The 22675-nt window shown below is 38.0% G+C and overlaps 1 protein-coding gene across 11 annotated transcripts in view; it reads right to left on the bottom strand.

Moving 5' to 3' along the window:
* The window catches only part of LOC109393460 (protocadherin gamma-C4), a 161371-nt gene that overhangs the window by 37948 nt on the left and 100748 nt on the right, over nucleotides 1-22675 (bottom strand). The window contains exon 2 of one of the 11 annotated variants that reach the window (XM_019662859.1): nucleotides 22329-22669. The exons of 9 other annotated variants lie outside the window; for them this stretch is intronic. In XM_019662859.1, the coding sequence (XP_019518404.1) occupies nucleotides 22329-22382 (54 nt within the window). In that variant the 5' untranslated portion in view covers nucleotides 22383-22669. Of the gene's footprint in view, nucleotides 1-18487; nucleotides 22200-22328; nucleotides 22670-22675 lie in introns of those variants that run through there. One more of the 11 variants, XM_019662760.1, reaches the window with a different exon arrangement.

The raw sequence follows: 22675 nt of genomic DNA, 5'->3' as shown, positions 1-22675 counted from the left end.
TATATATATATATATATATATATATATATATATATATATATATATAGGCTTATTTCTGGGTTTTCAGTTCTATTCCACTGGTCTGTGTGTCTGTTTGTCTGCCAATACCATGCTATTTTGATTATTATTGCTCTGTAGTACAAGTTGAAGTCAGGGAGTGTGATACCTTCAGCCTTGTTCTGTTTGCACAGGATTGCTTTGGCTATTTGGGGTCTTTTGTGATTCCACACAAATCTGATGATTTTTTTTTATTTCTTGAAAAAATGCCATTGGGATTTTGATGGGGATTGCATTAAATCTGTATATTGCTTTGGGTAATATGGCCATTTTAACTATGTTGATTCTTCCCAGATTGATTGGCAAAAAAATTTAAAGCTTGACAACATGTGCTGTAGATGAGACTTTTGGAAAATAAGTATTGTCATGTATTGGTAGGAATGCAGAATGGTACGACCTAAATGGAGGGAAGTAATTATATTTGACAAAACTACATATGCTTTTCCCCTATGACCTAGCAATCAGATTTTTAGGAATTTACCCTAAATATACACCACAGAAATTATGAAAATACATACCAGGTTGTTCATTACAGCATTATTTGTAATTGCAAAAAAATATTGGAAACTAAATGACAAACTATAGATTGGTTGAATTGACTATGATATGTACACATATAGTGGAGTTTTATGAAGCTGTATGTTAAAAAAAAACCCAATGAAGATCTCCATAAATTTGTGTAGAAGATTTCCAGGATATATTGTTAGTGCAAAAAGCAAAGTGAAAACTTTTGCTTTTGACCATGTGGAACTAGCCATACCAATATAAACAACTAGAAGATTGATGAAAATATGTGGAAAATGCTTTCAGACATTGGCTCAAAAGGAATGCAAGGCAAAAAAGGAAGCAAATACAGTGTGTCCTAGGATCTCTGGTTTTGTTGCTGTTGTTGTTGTTTTGTTTTGTTTAGTTTTGCCTGAAGGCAATTTTCAGACCATAGGGAAGGAAAGGAAAAAATCTAAGAATAATATGGTGGCCTTGCTGAATTGAGGAGTAGAAATTAGAATTCGGGGAGGCTACTATAGCTAGAATTTGTGGGACAGCATACCAGAGAGAATGGAGCTACACCTCCAAGTCCAGAAATCTGGATAAGGATCCTCTTGGGGCTTCTGCTGAATGATAATCTGAGCATATATAAACTGACACTCTTTTGAAGCTGGGCAAAAAACAACTGTCAAGGGAGCTATTAGCTGAAGAATTCCTGGAGATCACAGGGATGGGAAATATTTGAATTCCATTCACTGAGAATACTGAACCCTGCTGAACACTCACAGAAATAAAAAAAAGTTACAACTCAGCAGTAGGGCTAAACTAGCCCAAGGAAAAAGCTTATATTGACCTGCCCTAACAAAACTTAAAAACAAGCCTTGAAAAGATCAACCTGATCTGCAAATAACCTAACTGCCATCCAAAAAAACTTTCAATACTTCTTAAAGAAAGAAAACAAAATCCAAACACTCAACAATAGCATTTACAATGTCTGCCATCCAATAAAACATTACTAGACATGCAAATAAGCAGTAAACTGTGACCTAAAACCAGAAAGAAAATCAGCACTAGAAATGACACAAGTGATGAAATTATCAGACAAGGACTTTAAAATAGCTATTGTAAATGTTCTCAAGGATTTAAAGGAAAATATGAAGATAATGAAAAAAAATGGAGAGAAATGAAATAATGAAATGGAAATTCTAGAGATGAAAAATACAATATGTGAAATGAAAACTTCACTAGATGGATTTAGCAGCAGACTAGACACTGAGGAAGAAAAGATCACTGAACTTGAAGTAATAGCAATAGAATCTATCCAAACTGAAATACACAGAGAAAAAAAGATTGGGGACGAAGGGACGGGCGATGGCCTCCATTGCCCTCAGCCGATCGAAAGGGAGTCGGGTTCAGATCCCCGAATCCGGAGTGGCGGAGATGGGCGCTGCGAGGCGTCCAGTGAGGTAACGCAACCGATAAAAAAAAAAAAAAGATTGGGGAAAAAAATAGGAACAGAGAATCAGCAACCTGTGGGAAAATAGCAAGTGGTCTAACATAAGTGTAGTTGGAGTTCTATAATTATGTGTATAATAAGTAATACTTGAATAAAGCCCAAAACTTCATAACTTGATTCTGTGGGTCTATAATAAGCTTAAAGAAAATTATAGACCCACAGAATCAAGAAGCTCAGTGAATCCCACATAGGATAAATGTAAAGAAAAACACACCAACCTAATAATCATATGATAAAAGTACATATCATTGTTTTTAATACTTACACTATAAACCACCTGTTCCTGATCTTTAAGAATTGATTCTCCTGAGTACGAAGTGGAAACAGAATTTCTCAAACCAGTAGCCATCACTTTCTCAGTTTTTCTGATGTGACTTTATGTAAATCTGTTTGTACTCTTTTTGATTAATTTTCATGATCTCTTTGGGAGGTAAATATAATCTGGACTGATAAGTGTCTTTTACCTAGATCACATCTCTCATTTGGAGTTTGCCAGTTTACAGCTATGAAAGATGACCATAATCCCACCTGTTCCTGAATGACATAAGTAGCATTTGCTTTTTTGTTTAAACTGAAATAAAGTTTTACAAGACCAAAAAAAAAAAGAGAGAAAAGAAAAGAAAAACACACCAAGATCCATAATAAATTTCTGAAAACCATTGATAAAGAGAAAAAATTGGAAGCAGTTGGAGGAAAAGAAACATTAAGTATGAGGGAACAATGGTAAGAAAGATTGTAGACTTCTCATCAGAAACAATGCAAGGCAGAAGATAGAAAAACAATATCTTTAAAGTGCTGAAAGAAAAAAAATATGTCAGCCTAGAATTTTATATCCAGCAAAACTACTTTCAAAAACGAAAGTGAAATGAAAATTTTTGTCAAACAAAAACCAAGGAAATTTGCAACCAGCAGATCTGTACTGCAAGAAACATTAAAGGAAGTTCTTTAGTTTGAAGGAAAATTACAACAGATGGAAACTTGGGTCTATGTAAAGAAATTAGTGACAGAAATGATAAAAATGTAGGTTACATATGAAAGACTTTTCTTCTCACTTTTTAATTGCTTTAAAAGATAATTGATTAGTTAAAGCAAAAGTAATAACATATGTTTGGGCTTAAAATATTTGCAGGAGTAAAATATGTGACAACGATAGCACACACACAAAAACACCCAGAAAATAGGAAAATAGAAATATATTGTTAAATGGTACTTCCATTATATGTGAAGTGCTATAATGATGAACCTCAAAAATATTATGCCAAGTGAAATAAGACAACACACAAAAAACCGACATATTATATAATTATATCTATATGAAATTTCCAGAAAAGAAAAAACTAGAGAGAGGGAAAGCAGACCAGTTGTTGCCTGGGGCTGGAGGCGGGAGCGAGAACTGAATGCAAACAGGCACACAGGAAATCTTTGGGGTGAAGGAAATGTTATAAAATTGGATACTGGTGATGGTTGCACAACTGTGCAAATTTACTAAAACTTGTCTATCTATACCCTTAAAATGAGTGAAGTTTATGATATGTAAATTATACCTCAATAAAGTTATTTAAAATAAAAATAGAAATTAATAAAATTGAAAATAGAAAAGTAGCAGAGAATATCAATGGCACAGAAAGCTAGTTTTTTTTAAACAAATAAAATTGGTAAATGAGTAAATTGAAAAACTCTAGTACGATTGACAAACTAATACTCACAGTGAAATAGGGGATATCACTACAGGCCCCACAGACATTAAAAGGAATGTAAGAGATACTATGAGCAACTGTATGCACATAAACGAGACAATTTAGATGAAATGAACGAATTTATCAAAAACAAAATCTACCACAACTCACCCAATATGAAATGGACAATTTAAATAGCCCTATAACTAGTAGAGAAATTGAATTCATAGTTTAAAAATTCCCCTCAATAGCCTCTAGGCCCAGAAAGTCACACTGGAGAATTCTACCAAATTTTAAAAGAAGAATTAACACCAATTCTACATAGTCTTCCAAAAAATAGAGAAGAAAAACTTTCCAATTCATTTTATGAAGCAAGTATTACCCTGATATCAAAGCCAGACAAAGACAGCACCAAAAAAAAAGCTACAAACCAATATCCCTCATGAATATAGATACAAAACATTTTAACAAAATATTAGCAATTAGAATTCAGAAATATGTAAAAAGAATTATACACCATGACCAATTAGAGTTTATTTCAGGGTTGTAAGGCTGGTTCAGTATTTGAAAATTAGTCAATGTAATTCACCATGTCAACAGGCCAAAGAAAAATCACATAGTCATATACATTGATACAGAAAAAGCATGTGACAAAATTCAACACCCATTCATGATAAAAAAAACGTTTCTCAGAAAACTAGGAATAGAGGATATCTTCCTCAACTTAATAAAGAGCATCCACACTAACCTACAGTAAACATTATACTTAATAGTGAAAGACCAAAATTTCCCCTCTAAGATCAAGAACAAAGCAAAGATGTCCAGTCTTACTATTCTTATTCAACATAATTATAGAAGTTCAGGCAGTAAGGCTAGAAAAGACATACACATTGAAAGAAAGAAGTAATACTGTCCCTATTTGCAGATGACATGATTGTCTACATAGAAAATCTCAATGAATCTACACGAAAACTCCTAAAATGAATATATGACTTCAGCAAGGTCACAGGATACAAAATTAACATATAAAAATCAACTATATTTCTATATACTATCAATGAAAATGTAGAAATTGAAATTACAAGCCTAACACCATTTACAATTGCTCAAAAAATGAAATTTTTAGGTATAACTCTACCAAAATATAAACAGAACTTGTTTATATAAACTTACAGAATGCTGATGAAAGAAATCAAAGACTATCTAAATAAATGGAGAGGGAGACATACAATATTAGTGGATTGGAAGACTCAACATGGTAAAGATGTCTATTGTCTCCGTTTAGTTCTCCAGGTTTAACATGATTCCTATCAAAATATAAGCAAGATTTTTTTTTTGTAATATAGACAAGCTTATCCTAAAAGTTATATGCAAAGGCACAGGCCAAAGAATAGCTAAAACGATACTGAAAAGGAAGAATAAAGTGGGAATAATTATTCTAACCAATTTTAAATATAGTTATAGTAATCAAGACATTGTGGTATTGGAAGAGAAACAGAATAGAGAATCCAGAATAGATCCACACATGTATGGCCAAATGGGGTGGTTTTTTTAAAGCCACGAAGGAGATTTTTTGGCTCACATATCTGAAGTCCAGAAGTAAGCAGGTGTCATGATTACTTTGATCCAGGGGCATAAGTAGATCACCAAGGACCTGATTTCTTTCCTTCTCTCTATTTAACATACAATGGTATTCTTCATTGTATAGCTTCATGCTAAGGGTGCTCCTGCTTTTATGTTCTTAACGTGGCTGCCACCAATTCCTGCATACGTCTATTTCCTGAGGAATAACAAAACATCTTCCTCAAATCCCTAGCATACCCTTCTCGCAACCTTTTATAGCCAACTGATTTTTGACAAATGTGCCAAAAAGATTCAATGGAGGAAAGGTAGTCTTTTTAACAAATGGTTCTGAAGCCATTGGTCATTCATAGATAAAAAATTGACTCTCGACCTAAACTGCACACCATATACAAAAATTAACTCAAAATGGATTACAGATGCCAATATAAAACTATAAAACTTTTAGAAGAAAACATGACAGAAGTCTTCAGGCCTTAGAAAATGTGAACAGTTCTTAGATATGATACCAAAAGCATGATCCATAAAAGAAATCAATAAATTGTACATCATTGAAATTAAAAACTTTTGCTTTAGGGAAGATCCTGTTAAGAGGATGAAAAGACAAGCTACAGACTGGAAGACAATATTTCCAAACCACATATCTGACAAAGGACTCATATCTAGAATATACAGAGAACTCTCAAAATTCAACAGTAATAACAAAAAAAAATCCAGGGCCGGCTTAGTGACTCAGTTGGTTAAGAGCTCACTCAAGAGTGTGAGCTCTGAGCAACTAGCAGTTCTATTCCCAGCTGGAGCTGAGCTGCTGCTGAGCTGCCAACAGGTGGCAGGATGGCTCAGCTAAAAAAACAAAAAACAAACAAAAACACCCAATTAGAAAAAGGGCAAAACACAAAAACAGGCATCTTACTGAAGAAGTGATGGCAAATAAGCATATGAAAAGATATTCAATGTTATTAGCCATTATGGAAATGCAAATAAAAACCACAATGAGATACCATACACCTATTAGAACAGGTAAAGTAAAAAATGATAATACCAAATGCTGGTGAGACTATGGAGAAACTGAATCTGTCATAAATTTCTGTTAGGAAAGGAAAATGATACAGTCCTCTGGAAAATAGTTTGGTTGTTTCTTTTAAAACTAAACATACACTTACCAGCTGATCCAGCAATTGCACTCATGGGCATATTTGCCAGAGAAATGTAAACTTATGTCACAAAAACCTCTACACAATGTTCACAGCAGCTTTATGTGTAATAGCCCCAAACTGAAAACAACCCAAATGTCTTCCAAGAGGTGAATGATTAAACTGTGGCATATCTATATGATAGAATACTACTCAGTAATAAAAGGAAACAAACTCTTGATACCTGCAACAGCTTTGATGGATCTCAAGGGCATCATGCTGAGTGAAAAAAAGCCAATCTTGAAATGTTATATACTGTATTGTACCATTTAGATAACGTTTTCAAAATGGCAACATTATAAGATATGGTGAACAAATTAGTGGTCACCAGGGATTCGGGCAATCAATATAAGGTAGTTCTTTGTGGTGATGGAACAGATCTGTATTTGATTGTGGTGGTGGTTACACAAATCTATGCAGATGATAGAGTTGCATAGAACGATTCACACACGCAAATGAGTTCATGTTAAAACTTGAAATTTGAATAAGGTCTGTAGATTGTATCATTCCCTGGTTTCAATATTGTATACTACAGTAATATAAGATGTTACTACTAGAGGGGTGACCAGTTAGCTCAGTTGGTTAGAGCGAGGTGCTGATAACACCAAGTTTGCTGGTTCGATCCCCACATGGGGCATTGTGAGCTGTGCTCTCCCTCAAAGAATCAACTATGCCATTGTAGTATGAAAGCAATGTGTAACCAATGACTATAGCTGTTTCCCAATAAAATTTTTTTTTAAATGTTAATACTGGGGGAAGCTAATTGTTTGTACAACTTCCTGTGAATCTATAATGATTTTAAAATAAAAAAGTGCACATACTTAATAATACAGCTTAATATATGAAAAAAATATGATACAAAAACTGATACACCTGAAAGGAAAAAGAAAAATCCATATTTTTAGTTAGAGATTTCAACTGTCCTCTGTCAGTGACTGATACAATGAATAGACAAACAATCAGTAAGGTACAGAAGGCCTGAACACTATCAACCAATGTGACCTAGTTGATACAACAATCACCAATAGCAGAAAACACATTGTTTTTAGGTGTGCAAAGAACATTCACCAAGATAGACTATATATCCTGTGCCGTAATACAAAGTTTAACAATTTTAAAAGTATAGAAACAATATAAAGTATGTTCTTGGATCATAACAAAATAAAATTAGATATGGAAGACAAAAGAATATTTGGGTAATCCTCAAGTATTTGGAAATTAAACAATATACTTTTAAATAACACATGGGTCAAAGAAGAAATTGCAAGGTGTATTAGAAAACATTTTGAATTAAACTTTAATGAAACATAACATCCAAAATTTCCTGGATGCAGTTAAAGCTGAGAGTGAAATTTATTTATTTAAATACTTTACTACATATTAGAAAAGAGAGAAAGGTGTAAAGTCAATTATCTAAGCTACAACCTTAAGAAGTTAGAAAGAGTAAATTAATCCCCAAATAGGGAGAAGGATGGAAATAATAAAGATGAGAGTGGAAATTAATGAAATGAACAAATAATAGAGAAAAACCAATGAAACCAAAAGCTGTTACCCTAACAACAAAATGAGACACAGAAATTACAAGAAAAGTAAACTACAGACCAATATCCTTCATAAACACACATACAAAAATCTTTTAGATAATAATGGCATATTGAATCTAACAATACAGAAAAGGCTAGAATATGATGACCAAGTTCTGTATATTCTAAAAATGCAAAGTTCATTTAACATTTAAAAATCAATCTGTGTAATTTACCATATGAACAGAGTGAAATAGAAAAGTTCTACCATACTATTGGTTTCAACTTAAAATGTTTAATTACTGTTAACTCATTCCAGAAATATTAACTTAGAGTTAACAATGTCAAGCACTGTTCCAGGACTTAAAAATATAGAATGGAAAAAATAAATAAGTCCTTACCATCAAGGAGCTTATGTTCTTGTTAGGGAGACAGAGCTAACACATTGATGAAGCAATATCAGATGAAAGTCATGGAACAAAAAGTAGTATCTTTTTAACATAATTACTGAGGACTCTGTAGGATGTTTAAGGTATGTGTGGGTATACAATCTTCCAAGTGTATTTATAATATTAAAATCCAACAATTTTATTATTGTTGCTATGCATCTTTTATCCTAAACATTCCTTATCTGAAAGTTTACTGTTTTGTAAGCCCAAAACAGTTGAAGAAAAAGTGAACTTAAAAATTTCCATGGAGGGCCGGCCGAGTGGCGTGATGGTTAAGAACTGGCTTGGGATGCCAGAGGGCCCCGGTTCGGATCTCACATAAGGGCCAGTGACACTGCCCTCCACAGCTAAGATGCTGAACAACAGCTCAACCTGGAGCTGGGCTGCCGTGAGTCGCCGGCGACAGCGTAGGCTGCAGCCCCTGTGGCACTGGGTTGCCATGGGCTACCATATGTAGCCAGCAGCCACCGTGAGCGGCCGTCCAGAAGCCGGCGACTGATCTGCCTCGCCAGGGAAGAGCGCAATGATGGTGCCAGCTTGGGCCAGTGAAGCAACATCCTCCACAACTAGATTGAAGAACAAAAACGACAGCAACTTGTCTGTTCCCCTTCCCCCAATTCCCCAGCGCTATTCCCATCCCCCCAATTCCCCAATTTAAAAAAAAATTTCCATGGAAAACATAAAATCAAGTAAAAGAAAATTAAATAACAACAACAACAGATTAAAACAGCCTGATAAGTTTTAACCCAAACAGAATTCCAGAGGCAAAGAACTGGGCACCAGGACTAGTCTGAAGTGTGGGGGGAGTAGGGAGTAGACACAGTGAGGTTCTCTGGGTGCTGGATGTTTCTAATAGTAAAAAAGAGATCAGGAAGAAAGAGAAAACACGGAGGTAGCTCTACCATGAGCCCAAAAACATACCAGTGTAAAGCTATCAGGAAGCTTATTGTGCTCAGCCTGGTAAGGATCTACCATCTGAATGGATTATCACGATGGAAGAAACCAGAATAGAAAAATGGTGACCAACCACATTCTTAATATCTGCACTTGGACAGTTCTCAGAATCTCAAATTTAACATGTTTACAATGCAACTCTTGATTTCTCTAAAATCTACCCTTCTCTAGTCTCACTAAATGGTACCTTTGTCCATCTAGTTCCTTAATTCAGAAACCTGGAAATGACTCCTCTCTTTCATCCATTGTGTTTATTCAATCACAATATTTTATTTAGGATCTACAACTTGCCAGGCACTGAAGAATATGATAATAAACAAAATAGTTCCTGCCCTCATGGAGTTTACATTCTAGCCATTCCATTATTGTCTTGTTGAAACTATTTATTAAATATATTTCCAATCCAACCATTTATTTCTCTATCTACTGCCTTCCTTTTAAACCAATCCAGCTCTCTTTCTTACTAGGAATGTTGCCAGTCTCCCATCTGTTCTCCCCACTTCCATTTATAACCCTCATAAATTGAGTCACCACACAGCAGGCAGAGTAATCTTTTAAAAATTCAAATCATATCTTGTCACTGGCCTTGCTGAAAACCTTTCAATAGCTCCTAAGTGCAAGAGTTCTTAGAATAAAATCCAAAATATGTAATATGGTTTACAAGGCTCTGCCTTGTAATAGATGTACCTCATCTACTTATTTTCCATTTCTAGTCTCCCTAGCCCATTTCAATTGCTTACCTTTTCTTTTTTTTAGGAACTTTACACATGCTATCCCCTCTGCCCAACAGTTTCTTCTTTAATCTTCTCCTTGTTACCTAGATAACTTCTACTTATCCTTCAGGTATCACTCTAAATATCACTTCCTAAAAGAAGCCTTCCCTGACCCTTTGGACTATAGTAGGCCTCCCTATTACAAACTCTCTTAGCATCCTTGTTTTTCTCCTTGGTGGCATTTATCAGACTTGTAAAAAAAACATATCTTAGAATGGGGACCCATTAAGGCAGGAATCATGTCTTCCTTGTTCATTGCTATGTCCCTTTGCATCTAGGACAGTGCCTTGCATATAATGCGCCATTAATAAATATTTGCTATATAAATGCATGAATGAACCACCCACTGCTAGATATGGGGCAGATGCTAGTGCCTACTCTCTTTAGGGGTGGGCTCTTCCAGCCTATACACAGCTGAGAATGGAAGTCTGAACTGCTGCAGAGGGTTTAAGCTTATACTATATCCTCTCACTTTATATTATTACACAATATAGAATAGCGAACCCTGCACCTCTTGTTTTACAAAAGCATATGGAGTATACAAAAATCAATATCTTTTCTGTAAACTGGCAATGAACAATCAGAAAATGAAATAAAAATACAATTTACAATAACATCCAAAAACCATCAAATATGTAGGAATAATTTAATGAAAGATATACAAGACCTCTACATTATAAAACATTGCTGAGAGAAGTTAAAGAAGACCTAAGTAAATGGAAATATATACCATTTTCATGGATTGGAAGTCTCACTATTGTTAAGATAACCCCTTTCCCAATAGATTTATAGATTCAATTCAATCCCATTCAAAACCACTGCAGGTTTTTCCCCTCTGGAAAGTGACAAGATGGTTTTAGTTTATTTGGAAAGACAAAGAACCAAGAATAGTCAAAACAATGTTGAAAAAAAAGTTGGAAGACTTACCTACCTGACTTCAAAACTTACTATAAAGCTACAATTATCAAGACAGTGTGATATTGACAAAAGGATAAACAAATAGATCAGTGGCCCATGATACAGGGTCTAGAAATAGACCCACATATATCAATTAACTGATTCTCAATTGTCAAGTATGCCAAAGCTATTCAATAGGAAAATCTGAAAATCTTTTTGATAAATAATGCTGCAAAAACTGGGCATCCATATGGGAAAAAAGAACCTTGACCCTTACCTCATTGAATTGCTACCTCCACACCGCATGCAAAAATCAATTTTAAATATGGTAAATAGAAGAGTCAATGGGTGTCAATAAGGGCCCTGTGCTCACCAGGAACATTCATTCACTGCCTCCCCTCATATACGGCTAACAAGTATTACACAAGATAAAGCCAGTATATGCAAATGACACGTATTTGTGGAGATACTTGCCTTTTCTTGCTTTCTAAGCTTTAGCAAATTCTTCAGGTGAGCAACAGAATCCAGGTTGAAGATGCCAAATTACCTGATTTTCCTAATTCCTTTTAGAGACCAACAGCCAGGTAGCATTTATAATAAAAGTAACATAGCTTAGATGGACAACAGAATCTGCACCAATAAGAAACCCTACTATGACTAATCAATCAGATACACCTATGCATCTTACTACTACTATTCTCTTTCTCGACTTACCAGTAACTCTCCTCTCACTCTTTCAGAGTTTCCATATTATCCACTTTACCTAATTCCACTTTCCAAAGGTAACTGTTTCCTTTTCCTTTCTGGGGCTTATATTTTAGACTGAAAGCTTTCAAATCACTGAGAGTGATATATAATGGGGAATTTTATATGCAAATATTATTCTATAATTTTTAAAGTGTTTGTAAACTGCAAGTTCAGCAAAATGCTATGTTAACATTATTTGGACCCATTTGTACAATCACCTGATCACAAAGAATAGTCCCTATTTAGCATTCTGTGCTACTTCGAATTCCCTTAAAGCATATGAATTGACCACAGTGGAGTAGGAGATATGACTGGTGGGTCCCATGTCAGGATCTGAGGTGCAAACTTGGGCAATGGAGGTGCTGGGAGGTGCTCTTGTGGCTGAGACAAGACCATGTAGGCCTGGTGGAAAACTGGTACATTGTTGTTGATGTCGTGAATGTATAGGGTGACGCTTCTGCTGGAACAGGGGTGGCATGATGGTGACATTGTATTCCAGGGTTTACTCCAGGTCCAAGGCCCCATCTGTTATAAGCTTGTAGTGATTATTGGAGGAAGATTAAATTCTGAAAGGTGCATTTTCTTGTACCAGACACATGACCTCCCCATTTTCTCCTGAATCTGAATCCTGTGTTTTAAACAGAGTAATTACTGTCCAAAGTGAAGAATCTTCAGTAATCATTGTGGAAATAGAAGTAAAAATCACCTCTGGGACTTTGTCATTATCAGCTAGAATTCTGATTGCAACTACGATGACCAATTAGTTCCCCTGTTCGTTGCTTCCAAAACCATGGAATACTTTTTAGTCTCTTCATAGTCCTATGTACTTCAAGTTTCCATTTCTCCACTATTGTGATCAAGGCCAAACTGGGTATGGGTACTCTGGGCTGCAAAGACATACTCGATCTCTATTTTGAGGCCTTCATCTAGGTCAGTGGCCCTCACCCTCACCATGGATATGTCTTCTCGAAGGCTTACCCCCCCCACCACCATATACATTCTGGCTGAAATTGGGGGATAGGGATTGTTGTCATTGCGTTACTCCCCGGAGGTGGTCCTCACCATCTAAGGCTGTCAGGACTAAGTGATACAAGCTTTGCTTTTCCAGGTCTAGTGGCTTCTCTGATGTAAGTTCAACGGATTTGTTTCTACTGTTGGTCTCTTTTACTTTGAAGACAAATAGAGTGTTGCTGCTCAGATGGTAATTTTGTAAAGGAATTGCTTCCAACATCAGGATCTGCTGTAGGTTCTATTGCAAATCTTGCTCCAGGATGGGTCAACTCAGATATTTAACTGAGTTGAATATCTGAACCCTGCTGAACCAGGGGGTATTATCATTTACAGTTTGAATATTTACATTAATGTGAAAACCATTTAAAGGATTTTCAACTACCACCACTAAACGTATGATACAAACTACAGTATGTGGGTATATCTGCTCTGGGTCCATCCTGTTATCACGAGTAAGTCTCCACTTTCTTCAGTACTCTGTCTCCTAGTTAACCCACAGCTTCCAAGGGGATAAGTTCTGGACACCAAGCCCCAGATCTTTGGCAAAGTCCAATTAGGAAAGTCATCCAGTAGAAACCTTATGGAAACTCCTCATTTATCTGTTTCCACCTTGGCTAATAGCGATGCTCTGAGTCCCTGCTGTAGAACTCCAGCCTAAAGAAGTCAAAGCTTGAGGTCCTCAAGAGTTGAGAGCAATGAGAAAGATAGATGTTTCTCACTGGAATTTGCAAGTTGAAAGGCAGTAGTAAAGTCTTATTCAGGCAATTAAATATTCCTGGGAACTTATATCCTCAGTGACTCCAGCCTATAAAATCAAAGTGATGACTCCTTTTTATTTCTTCTTGATGTTTAAGAGTATTTTTAGGCTGAGTTTCCCTTTTTATTTATTTTTATTGGGGGTCTTTATTTTATTTCATTTAATACAATCTCAGGATGAACTATTGGCTAAAGCTTCAGTTGCAAATATATAGAAAGCTTCTAAGACATTTCACAATATGAAAATCTTACGGATTTTAAAATTTTAACAGATCTCCAGTTCCTTAGGTTTGTATAGATAGGTCAGGGAGCTGGTTCATATTAGGAGTTCAATATAGAGGGAAAGCACAGGTAAAATAATTGGTTTTGCATTATGATTTTTTTCCCCAAGAGACCACTTTCTAATCATTGAATTCAAGCCTTTTATTGAGTATTTAGGTGTGCAAACCATTGTGTGAAATGCTTCAGAGACTCAAAGATGAACTAAGAAATTATATTTGTCCTCAATGATATTATACATAGTAGACCTTTTAATGACTTCTCTAAGAGAAATTGTGCAGGTACTGATTCCTTTTGCAGATAGATACATTGTTTTATTTGACCATGGCCCATCTGATGACAGTTTCTTCACGTTTTCCTGAATCAGAGCTCTTTTCATTTGGTATCCAGAAAACTCATCCTCTATCAAAGATTCTTTTTCAATTATCTTTGCCATCAGCTATCTTTTCCTATCAGTATTTTTAAAAATGAGTCATAAACAGTGTAGTCTGTTATTGATAACTTTTCATTAGGTATGGCTTCCTAAAAACAAACTCTAAGTGTAGCATTAGAGAGTAAATCTGTCTCTTTCCTAATATATGCACTCATTAGTTTGATCAAAATCCCTTCCTTCACAACTATGTGTTTGCTTAAAAAATTTTTAATGGTTTTATTGAGGTATAAGTGATATACAAAGGAAAGCACATATTTAATGTGGAGGTGTTTACTTTTTTGAACTTGATATCTTGCATGAGGGAAAATGTGGTTTTTATACCAATACTATTCAATTCATGATCATAGTAATACTCTGTTACATCACTGAGAAAACTGTGATACAGTCCACTCATTTATCATTAGCCTTCTAATTCAGTTCAAAATTATTTCTGGGATGTATAGTCTCAACAAGTTGTACAATCTGAGCAAGGATCCTAGGATATTGCTGTCTCAAGGAACATAATACTCTTCTAGAATGCAAGAGGGAGAAGAATGTCTGCAGATAGATTACATTCCAATTTTAGATGCTATAAAATAGGGGAGCTACAACCCTAAGTTGTATCTGAACACTTTGATTAACTTATTAGATTAAGGAAGGTAAGTAAAGTCCTTGACATAATTTCATTACTGGAACAAGAAGAAATATAAACATCCAACCCCATTGCCAAGTTACTTTAAAAAAACCAATCAACAAATATCCTAATTATCAATCCTAAATTATCAACAAATATTCTAAAGCTAAGATTGATATTTTGCATAGCCGTTAGCTTAAACTGACACAGTCAAAACCAAATTAACTCCAACTTTCAGGTTTTGATATTCCATTTTCCAGTCAAATCATCCTAGCAATCCTATTGGGAAAAATTGGTCCTTTGAATAAGAAGTCGCATAGCAACCTTGTTTAGGTTACACTATGGTTCAGACAGAGAAAAATTAACACTCATAAAATTGTCTCATTTAAAACAATGGTTCCTCTGGGCTGGCTGAGTGGCGCGTTGGTTAAGAGCTGGCTTGAGACGCCAGAGTGCCCTGGTTCGGATCCCACATATGAAGGTCAGTGACACTGCCATCTACAGCTAAGATGCTGAACAACAGCTCAACCTGGAGCTGAGCTGCCATGAGTCGCTGGATAAGGGTAGGTTGCAGCCCCTGTGGCAGTGGTTGCCATGGGCTACCGTGTTTAGCCAGCAGCTATTGTGTATAGCCAGCAGCCAGGGTGAGCATCCAGCAGCTGCAGTGAGCAGCTATCTAGAAGCCGGTGACTGATCTGCCTCGTCCAGGAAGTGTGCAATGATGGTACCAACTTGGGCCAGTGAAGCCACGTCCTCCACAACTAGACTGAAGAACAAAAGGACAGCAACTTGTCTGTTTCCTTTCCCCCAATTTCCCAGCGCTGTTCCCATCCCTCAATTCCCCAATAAAAATCTTAAAAATAAATAAATAAATAAAAATAAAACAATGGTTCCTCCATCTTTTATGACCCAAAAACAGGAGATTCTCAATCAAGAATGTGCCGGGGCACTTAAGATTTTAAAATTAGCTTTCATAAAAATTTTAGAAGTTTTGTTTCCATCCACAGGTCATCCCATTGTAACATCTGGAGAAGCACACAAATCATTATTACTTTTCCCAACGGAATGTCAAGTGTGCTGTCATTGAAAGCCTGACTCCCTTTTCTATCAACAATGTCAAAAATGGCTACTGTTAAGTACATACAAGTATTATGAAGCATGTTATGAACCAGTGATATGTTATCACAAGTCCTCACCACAGTCTTTCAAATTATATATTGTTATCCCTATTTTGCTGAAGCTGAAAGAGATTAAATAATCTCTGTGTGTCAATGATCACACAGTCAGGAGTTACCTCATTGCAAGACTGCTATTTTTCCATCATACTATATCTTTAAATAGTAATATCAGGTAATCCCCAGAGCACATACATTTGTTCATTCATTCAGTTAGTAACTACTTAATGAAGGCTATTTAGCTCAAACTGGAAGCATAATTGAAATTCCTGATATTTGAGATATAGCCTATAGGTCATGATTATTCATTGCCATAGCTCTTAGTGATTTAATTCCTAAATCGGGTTAAATGAACAGAAGTCAGCATATTTGGACAATACTAGGTCAGCTTCCCATATAATTTCTGTTGTGTGTTCTGTCTTTCATTTGAATTGACCACCATATGAAAACTGGTCTTGTAATAAACATTTTGTTAGCTTTTACAAAACAACAGGAGTTATATTGCCTTCTATTCCCCTCAGTATTTTTTAGAAAGCTCTACTTATTAAATTCCATTTAGAACTTAATGTTAATACAAAGGTCACATTTTTAGATAAGCTTAAAACTACCTTTAAAAAAATCAGACAGGGCCGGCCGAGTGGCTCAGTTGGTTAAGAGCGCAAGCTCTGAGCAACAGGGCCACTGGTTTGATTCCCACATGGGCCAGTGAGCTGTGCCAGAGCAGAACTGCTGCTGAGCTGCCAACAGGTGGCAGGATGGCTCAGCTGGTGAGAGCACATGCTCCTGACAACAAGGTTTCCTGTTCGACTCCGGCATGGGATGGTGGGCTATGCCCATCCGCAACTAAGATTGAACACAGCACCTTGAGCTGAATGGCCAGGAGCTGCCCATAGGCAGCCAGATGGTGATTGGACTTGGAGCTGAGCTAGCTGCGCCCTCCACAACTAAGATTGAAGGACAACAACTTGGCTGTTCCCCTTCCCCAATTCCCCAACACTGTTCCCCTTCCCCAATTCCCCAATAAAATCTTTTTAAAAAAATAAGACAAATAGAACCACACTATATTTTCTTTTTTGTCTTGGTTGTCAGGAAGCATAAAGTGGCATGTATTTGTTTGCATGTATCTTAGTATCGGTAACTGCCTCATTTTAGGGCCATTTGAGTATCTTTCATTCTCCAAATGGTTTTCAATCTCTTTTATAAGTCTAAGTGTTAATACCTATTGTATTTTTGAAAGTAGAAAGGCAACAAATAAAGAAAGAGAAAGTTATCAGGACGTTATGGCTCCCTACCCTGTTACAGAAGTCACCAAAAGAAACCAGGCTTTTCACAGTTTCCAGCAATGCTTTCCCATGAATAATATACTTTAGCATTCAGTTTCTGTTTGACATTCTACAATAAGCATAAGGTTCTCAGGAAACACTTAGAATTTATGCACTTTCCAGAAAATTTTCCGTGTGAAAGTTGTGGGAAATTTAACATAAGAAGAAAATAGAATTACTGCAAATTCACCACAGTACCAAAAAATGCGCTCAAAACATAATTTGTTAACTCTGAGTGTTCCACAAAGTCATTATTAAGATCATCAGTGTGGGTAAAACAGGCAAAAGAAATATTTAACCTGGAAACGTATACAGACATTGTGTTCACGAAATCTATAATGGGCGTGAAAAATAAACAATCTCGTCATGACAACATTTCCTCATGGCAACACTTACACTGTACGCAATAAGAAAAATTTAAGCATGTAAGAAATAAACTCAACCATATTTGGAAGTTCATGAATGATTTGAAACCATGAAATTACTTAGGACAATGAGAAAGTATAAATCTATGCATCCTCAATGACCAGAAGGAATCACCGCTCTTTAAAAGAAACTAAATGCACTTTATGAATTTGTTAGCAATTTCACGTTAAAAAGCCACTCTATTTACAAAAGTTTATTAAAAATATTTATAATTTTCATTGAATTGGGTTTATCTTCTCTAAAAGAATTTGTGTTCTTAACAGATAAATTGGCATCAGATGTTCAATATAAAATTGTTTCAAGGCCAATGGGAAATAAAAAGACCAATTAAAAGCAGGACAAATTTTATAGTTGGTAAATTAAATTTTAAAAATTATATAGAGTATGAACAAGTTTATATAGAGTATTAATAAGTAGATATAAATGTTTATAGATGACGTATAGAAATATATAAAATTGTTACACATAAGGCATGAGGGAAGGCAGATGGGTTGTCATTTGTGTTTGCCATGTATACATACAGTTATTGGTGTCTGCTTTATAAGTTCCAAATATATAGTAATTACCTATAGTAAGAGATATTTTGCTCAAAGCTCTAAGAATATTTGATATGGACTCACCTGAATTAATGCATTATTATCTTTAGAAAACATCGAATCACCTGACAGTAAAAGAGGCTCGCTTTTCTCACAGCTCTCCTGGCTGATGAGCGTGTCCGCATAGTTGGGCTGTGGGAAGATCAGGTGACTCTTCCCCGAGTCAGCTGTGAGGGAGACCTCGTGGGAATAGGTCTGCAGGAAAGCCTGCACCCCGTCCACGCCCACAAAGTGCGAGGCTGGCACGCCTGCCAATCTGCCTCCGGATGCCTGGAGCAGACGTGACCTGTGCCAGCGCCGCAGTCTGAGCGCCAGTAACACAATGACAAAGGCGAGGAAGACACAGGACACAGCAGCCACTGCCACCACCAGGTAGAGAGTGAGGCCTGAGTTGTCAGGGTTGACGGAGGGCTCTAGAATGCTCAGGTCGGCTAGGACCTCTGGGATGCTGTCAGCTACAGCCACCGTGAGCGTGACAGTGGCCGACAGAGGGGGCTGGCCGTGGTCCTGGACCGCCACCACCAGGCTCTGTTTGAGCGCGTCTCTGTCCAGCAGGGCCCGCGCAGTGCGCACCTCGCCCGTGTGCAGCCCCACGGAGAAGAGCCCTGGCTCGCTGGCCTTGAGCAGGTGGTAGGACAGCCAGGCGTTCTGGCCTGAGTCTCTGTCCACTGCCACCACCTTAGTCACCAGGTAGCCAGGCTCTGCGGAGCGGGGTGCCAGCTCCACACCGGTGGAACCGTCGGTGGGGAGCGCGGGGTACAGGATCTCTGGTGCGTTGTCGTTCTGATCCAGCACGAATACGCTCAGTGACACATTGCTGCTGAGTGGAGGGTCCCCACTATCATGTGCCATCACTTGTAGGGACAGGTCACGGAACTGCTCATAGTCGAAGGAGCACAGTGCATACAGGACCCCGGTGTCCGAGTTGATGGAGACGTAAGAGGATAAGGACACTCCCTGGAGGGTGTTGTCATCGACCAGGGAGTAAGTGACCTGGGCGTTCTCTCCATAGTCTGGGTCATAGGCGGTCACTGAGACTATGGAGGCTCCCCTAGGGTTGTTCTCGGGGATATAGGCTGTGTAGGAGGCACGAGAGAAGGCGGGCGGGTTGTCGTTAGCGTCTGCCACATTCAGTGAGATGTAAGTTTCTGTGGACAAGGGCGGACTTCCTCGGTCAGTGGCGGTCACTGTGACGTTGTAGCTAGGAACCAGCTCTCGGTCCAGGAGTGCGTCAGTCACTAAACTATAGTAATTTCCATAAGACTTTTCTAATTTAAAGGGCAGATTCCCTTGGATGAAACAGATCACTTGTCCGTTTTCTTTGGAGTCTTGATCATTTACATTTAAAAGGGCAATTAATGTCCCTCTGGGAGAGTTTTCCAGAATGGAGCTGGAGAGAGAGGTGACAACTACTTCGGGGGCATTGTCATTCACATCCAAAACTGTGATCAGGACTTTGGCTCGTGCAGAATATCCTGCGTTATCCATTGCTTGCACTTCCATCTCGTAAAATCCAGATTCCTCATGGTTCAGCTCCCCTATTGTTGAAATTGTCCCTAAATTACAATCCAGCTTGAAAAGTTGGGCCGCCTTGTTGTCCACATACCGGAAGGAATACATCACTTCCGCATTAGCTCCTTCGTCAGGGTCGGTGGCGTTGACCAGAAGCAGCGTAGTGCCCACAGCCACATTCTCCGGAACGCTCACGCGGTACTCGGACTGAGCAAACGCCGGTGCGTTGTCGTTCACATCAACGACCATCACGCGGATGCGCGCGGTGCCAGTGCGCACTGGCTCGCCCCCGTCGGAGGCGGTGAGAACCAGGTGGTGAACCGCCTTTTCCTCGCGGTCCAGGGCGCGCTCCAGCACCAGTTCCGGGTACTTGTTACCATCCGCTCCACTCTGCACCTCCAGGGAGAAGTGAGTATTACTGCTGAGCTCGTAGCTCTGGAGAGAATTCTTCCCGCTATCCGGATCCCAAGCGTGGGGAAGGGGGAACCGCATCCCAGTGGCTGCGTTTTCACTCATTTTTATTTCTAATTCACCTTCCCGGAAGTAGGGGGCATTATCATTAATGTCCCTCACTTCTACCACCACCCCGTATATTTTCACCTTATCCTCCATCAGAATCTCCAGGTTTAGTTGACACTTTATGGCCCCCATACAGAGCTCCTCCCGGTCTATCCTGCCTGCAGTGACCAAACTGCCGCTTCGCGGGTTCAGAGCGAAAAGTTGCGTCCTACCTCGGGAGACAATGCGGACTCCGCGCTCCTCCAGTTCCCGGGCCTCTAGCCCCAGGTCCTTGGCGATGTTGCCCACCCTAGAGCCTTTCTCCAGCTCCTCGGGAACTGAATAGTGGATTTGGGTGCATCCCGTTTCCCACAGAATCCCCAGGAGAACTCCCAGCAGGACCAGCCCTTTGTAGTCCTGGTGCAGTCGCGCAGGAATCATTGTCACTTTCCTGGAGGATTATTTCAAATTCTTCGCTTGACCACAGAAGTCAGGATCAGCTCTTCCGTCCTTAAAATCCGTCAGCTGGAGGACCAGAGCTCCTCCGCTCAGTTTCCTTAGTCCGGGAGGAGATGGTTAGTTTCTGTCTCTGCTTTGTGCTTCAGGCGCGTGCACCGCAAGCAGGATCTCTCCGCATTTCTCTCCCTGATTGGTGAACAGCGGCGCTCAGAGTCCTAACCAATTACTGCACAATCTTGAACTCCGGGAAAGGATTTTTGGATTTTAGATCTTAAATAGCTCCACCTACTGTTCTTCAAATATGGATGGACGTGGAGCCGACTAAAAAACCCAAAAACTACAGTATTTGTTTTGAGACTTCAGAGAGCTTTTTTTTTATTTCCCTAAAATTTTTCATACAGAGCCACTTTCTTGAGATTTTCTGTAGTTGTAGGTATAGTCTTATCTTTCTAATGAGTTTTTAAATGAACTTGAAGCTTCTATGCACAGTACTTTTATCCTTATACTGTAATTTTAATGCACCTGCCTTGATATGATGCCCCCCCAACACACCTATTATGGGACATTTCCCTACGAGTTTCCTGTTTTGAGAAATCATATAATACAGTAATTTAAATTTTCTCACTCAGCTATAATTTGGGACCATTTTTTTGAAAGATTTTTAAATTTGTCTGAATGGAAGAACTACTTTAATAGGTTGTTGACACTTAACATTCAAAAAAAAAGTTTTCACAATACGTAAACATAAAAATAAGAAATGTGATTGTACACATTATCAGAATCATAGGAAGTTAAGAGAAGAAGACACATCAACATTTTTAGGACAAAATGGAAGCACTCCAACTCGCATTTGCTGGAAATAAGGATAGTATTCTACAACTCTACTAATATTTATATTTCAAAAGAATTTGTAGGAAAATTAGTAATGCAAATAATATTATAAACTTACCGTTTTCTGGGTAACAAACCTAATTCCAGTCAGTACAAATTACTGGCAATATATTTGGAAGCCCATCAAAATATAGGAAAAATTTCTCATTGTTGTGCTTTCATGACTGTAAATATTTATATTCTGAGGATAAGCACGTTTGGCAGGCATACCAGAAAATAATATTTTTTAAAATTGGAAAGACACCTACAATTGGCTCTGAGAAAAGATCAGGCATAAAAATGACCTACTCAGTGGGATTCAAAGAATCCTTAGCAAATGCACCTGAATATTATAAAATCGTCACTGTCTTTTTAAAAAAGAAATGCATTTTCCTCTCTTTGTAGTTAATAAAAGTAAAGAAAATTAAAGCAAACCGTTTGCAGATAAAAGGCATTCACTGAAACTCACGTGAGTAGAAGCCACAGAGTTAGAGCTTAACTCGTTATTCTCCTCAGTGACACTTACTACCAAAGATGCTTCATTAGAAAGATCTTGTGAGGGTACCGTTTCTGGCGTCATGGAGACCAAATTAAACCTTGTTTTCTGAGAATCGGAGGCAACATATAGATTGTAGGAATAAGGCAAAGTTCCCTCGTTGTAATTGAGAGAAACCCCTGGTCCAGTCTTAGAACAGAGACCAGGCTGAAAGCAGCCCCAGGTAGCCAGGCTGGAGGAACGTCGCAGGCGCAGAGCAATGGCCAGAATCACCGCGAGGAGAAAGAGCACGGAGATCAAGGCCAAGGCCACAACCAGGTAAAACTGCAGCTCAGCCTGGGGGTCAGAGGGTGTAGGATGGTCGCTGAGATCTGGCA

The sequence above is a fragment of the Hipposideros armiger genome, unplaced genomic scaffold, assembly GCF_001890085.2.
Source record: "Hipposideros armiger isolate ML-2016 unplaced genomic scaffold, ASM189008v1 scaffold_11, whole genome shotgun sequence".
NCBI classification, from domain to species: domain Eukaryota; kingdom Metazoa; phylum Chordata; class Mammalia; order Chiroptera; family Hipposideridae; genus Hipposideros; species Hipposideros armiger.
The sequence above is the reverse complement of the archived record's forward strand: the minus strand, read 5'-3'. Positions and strand labels throughout refer to the sequence as shown.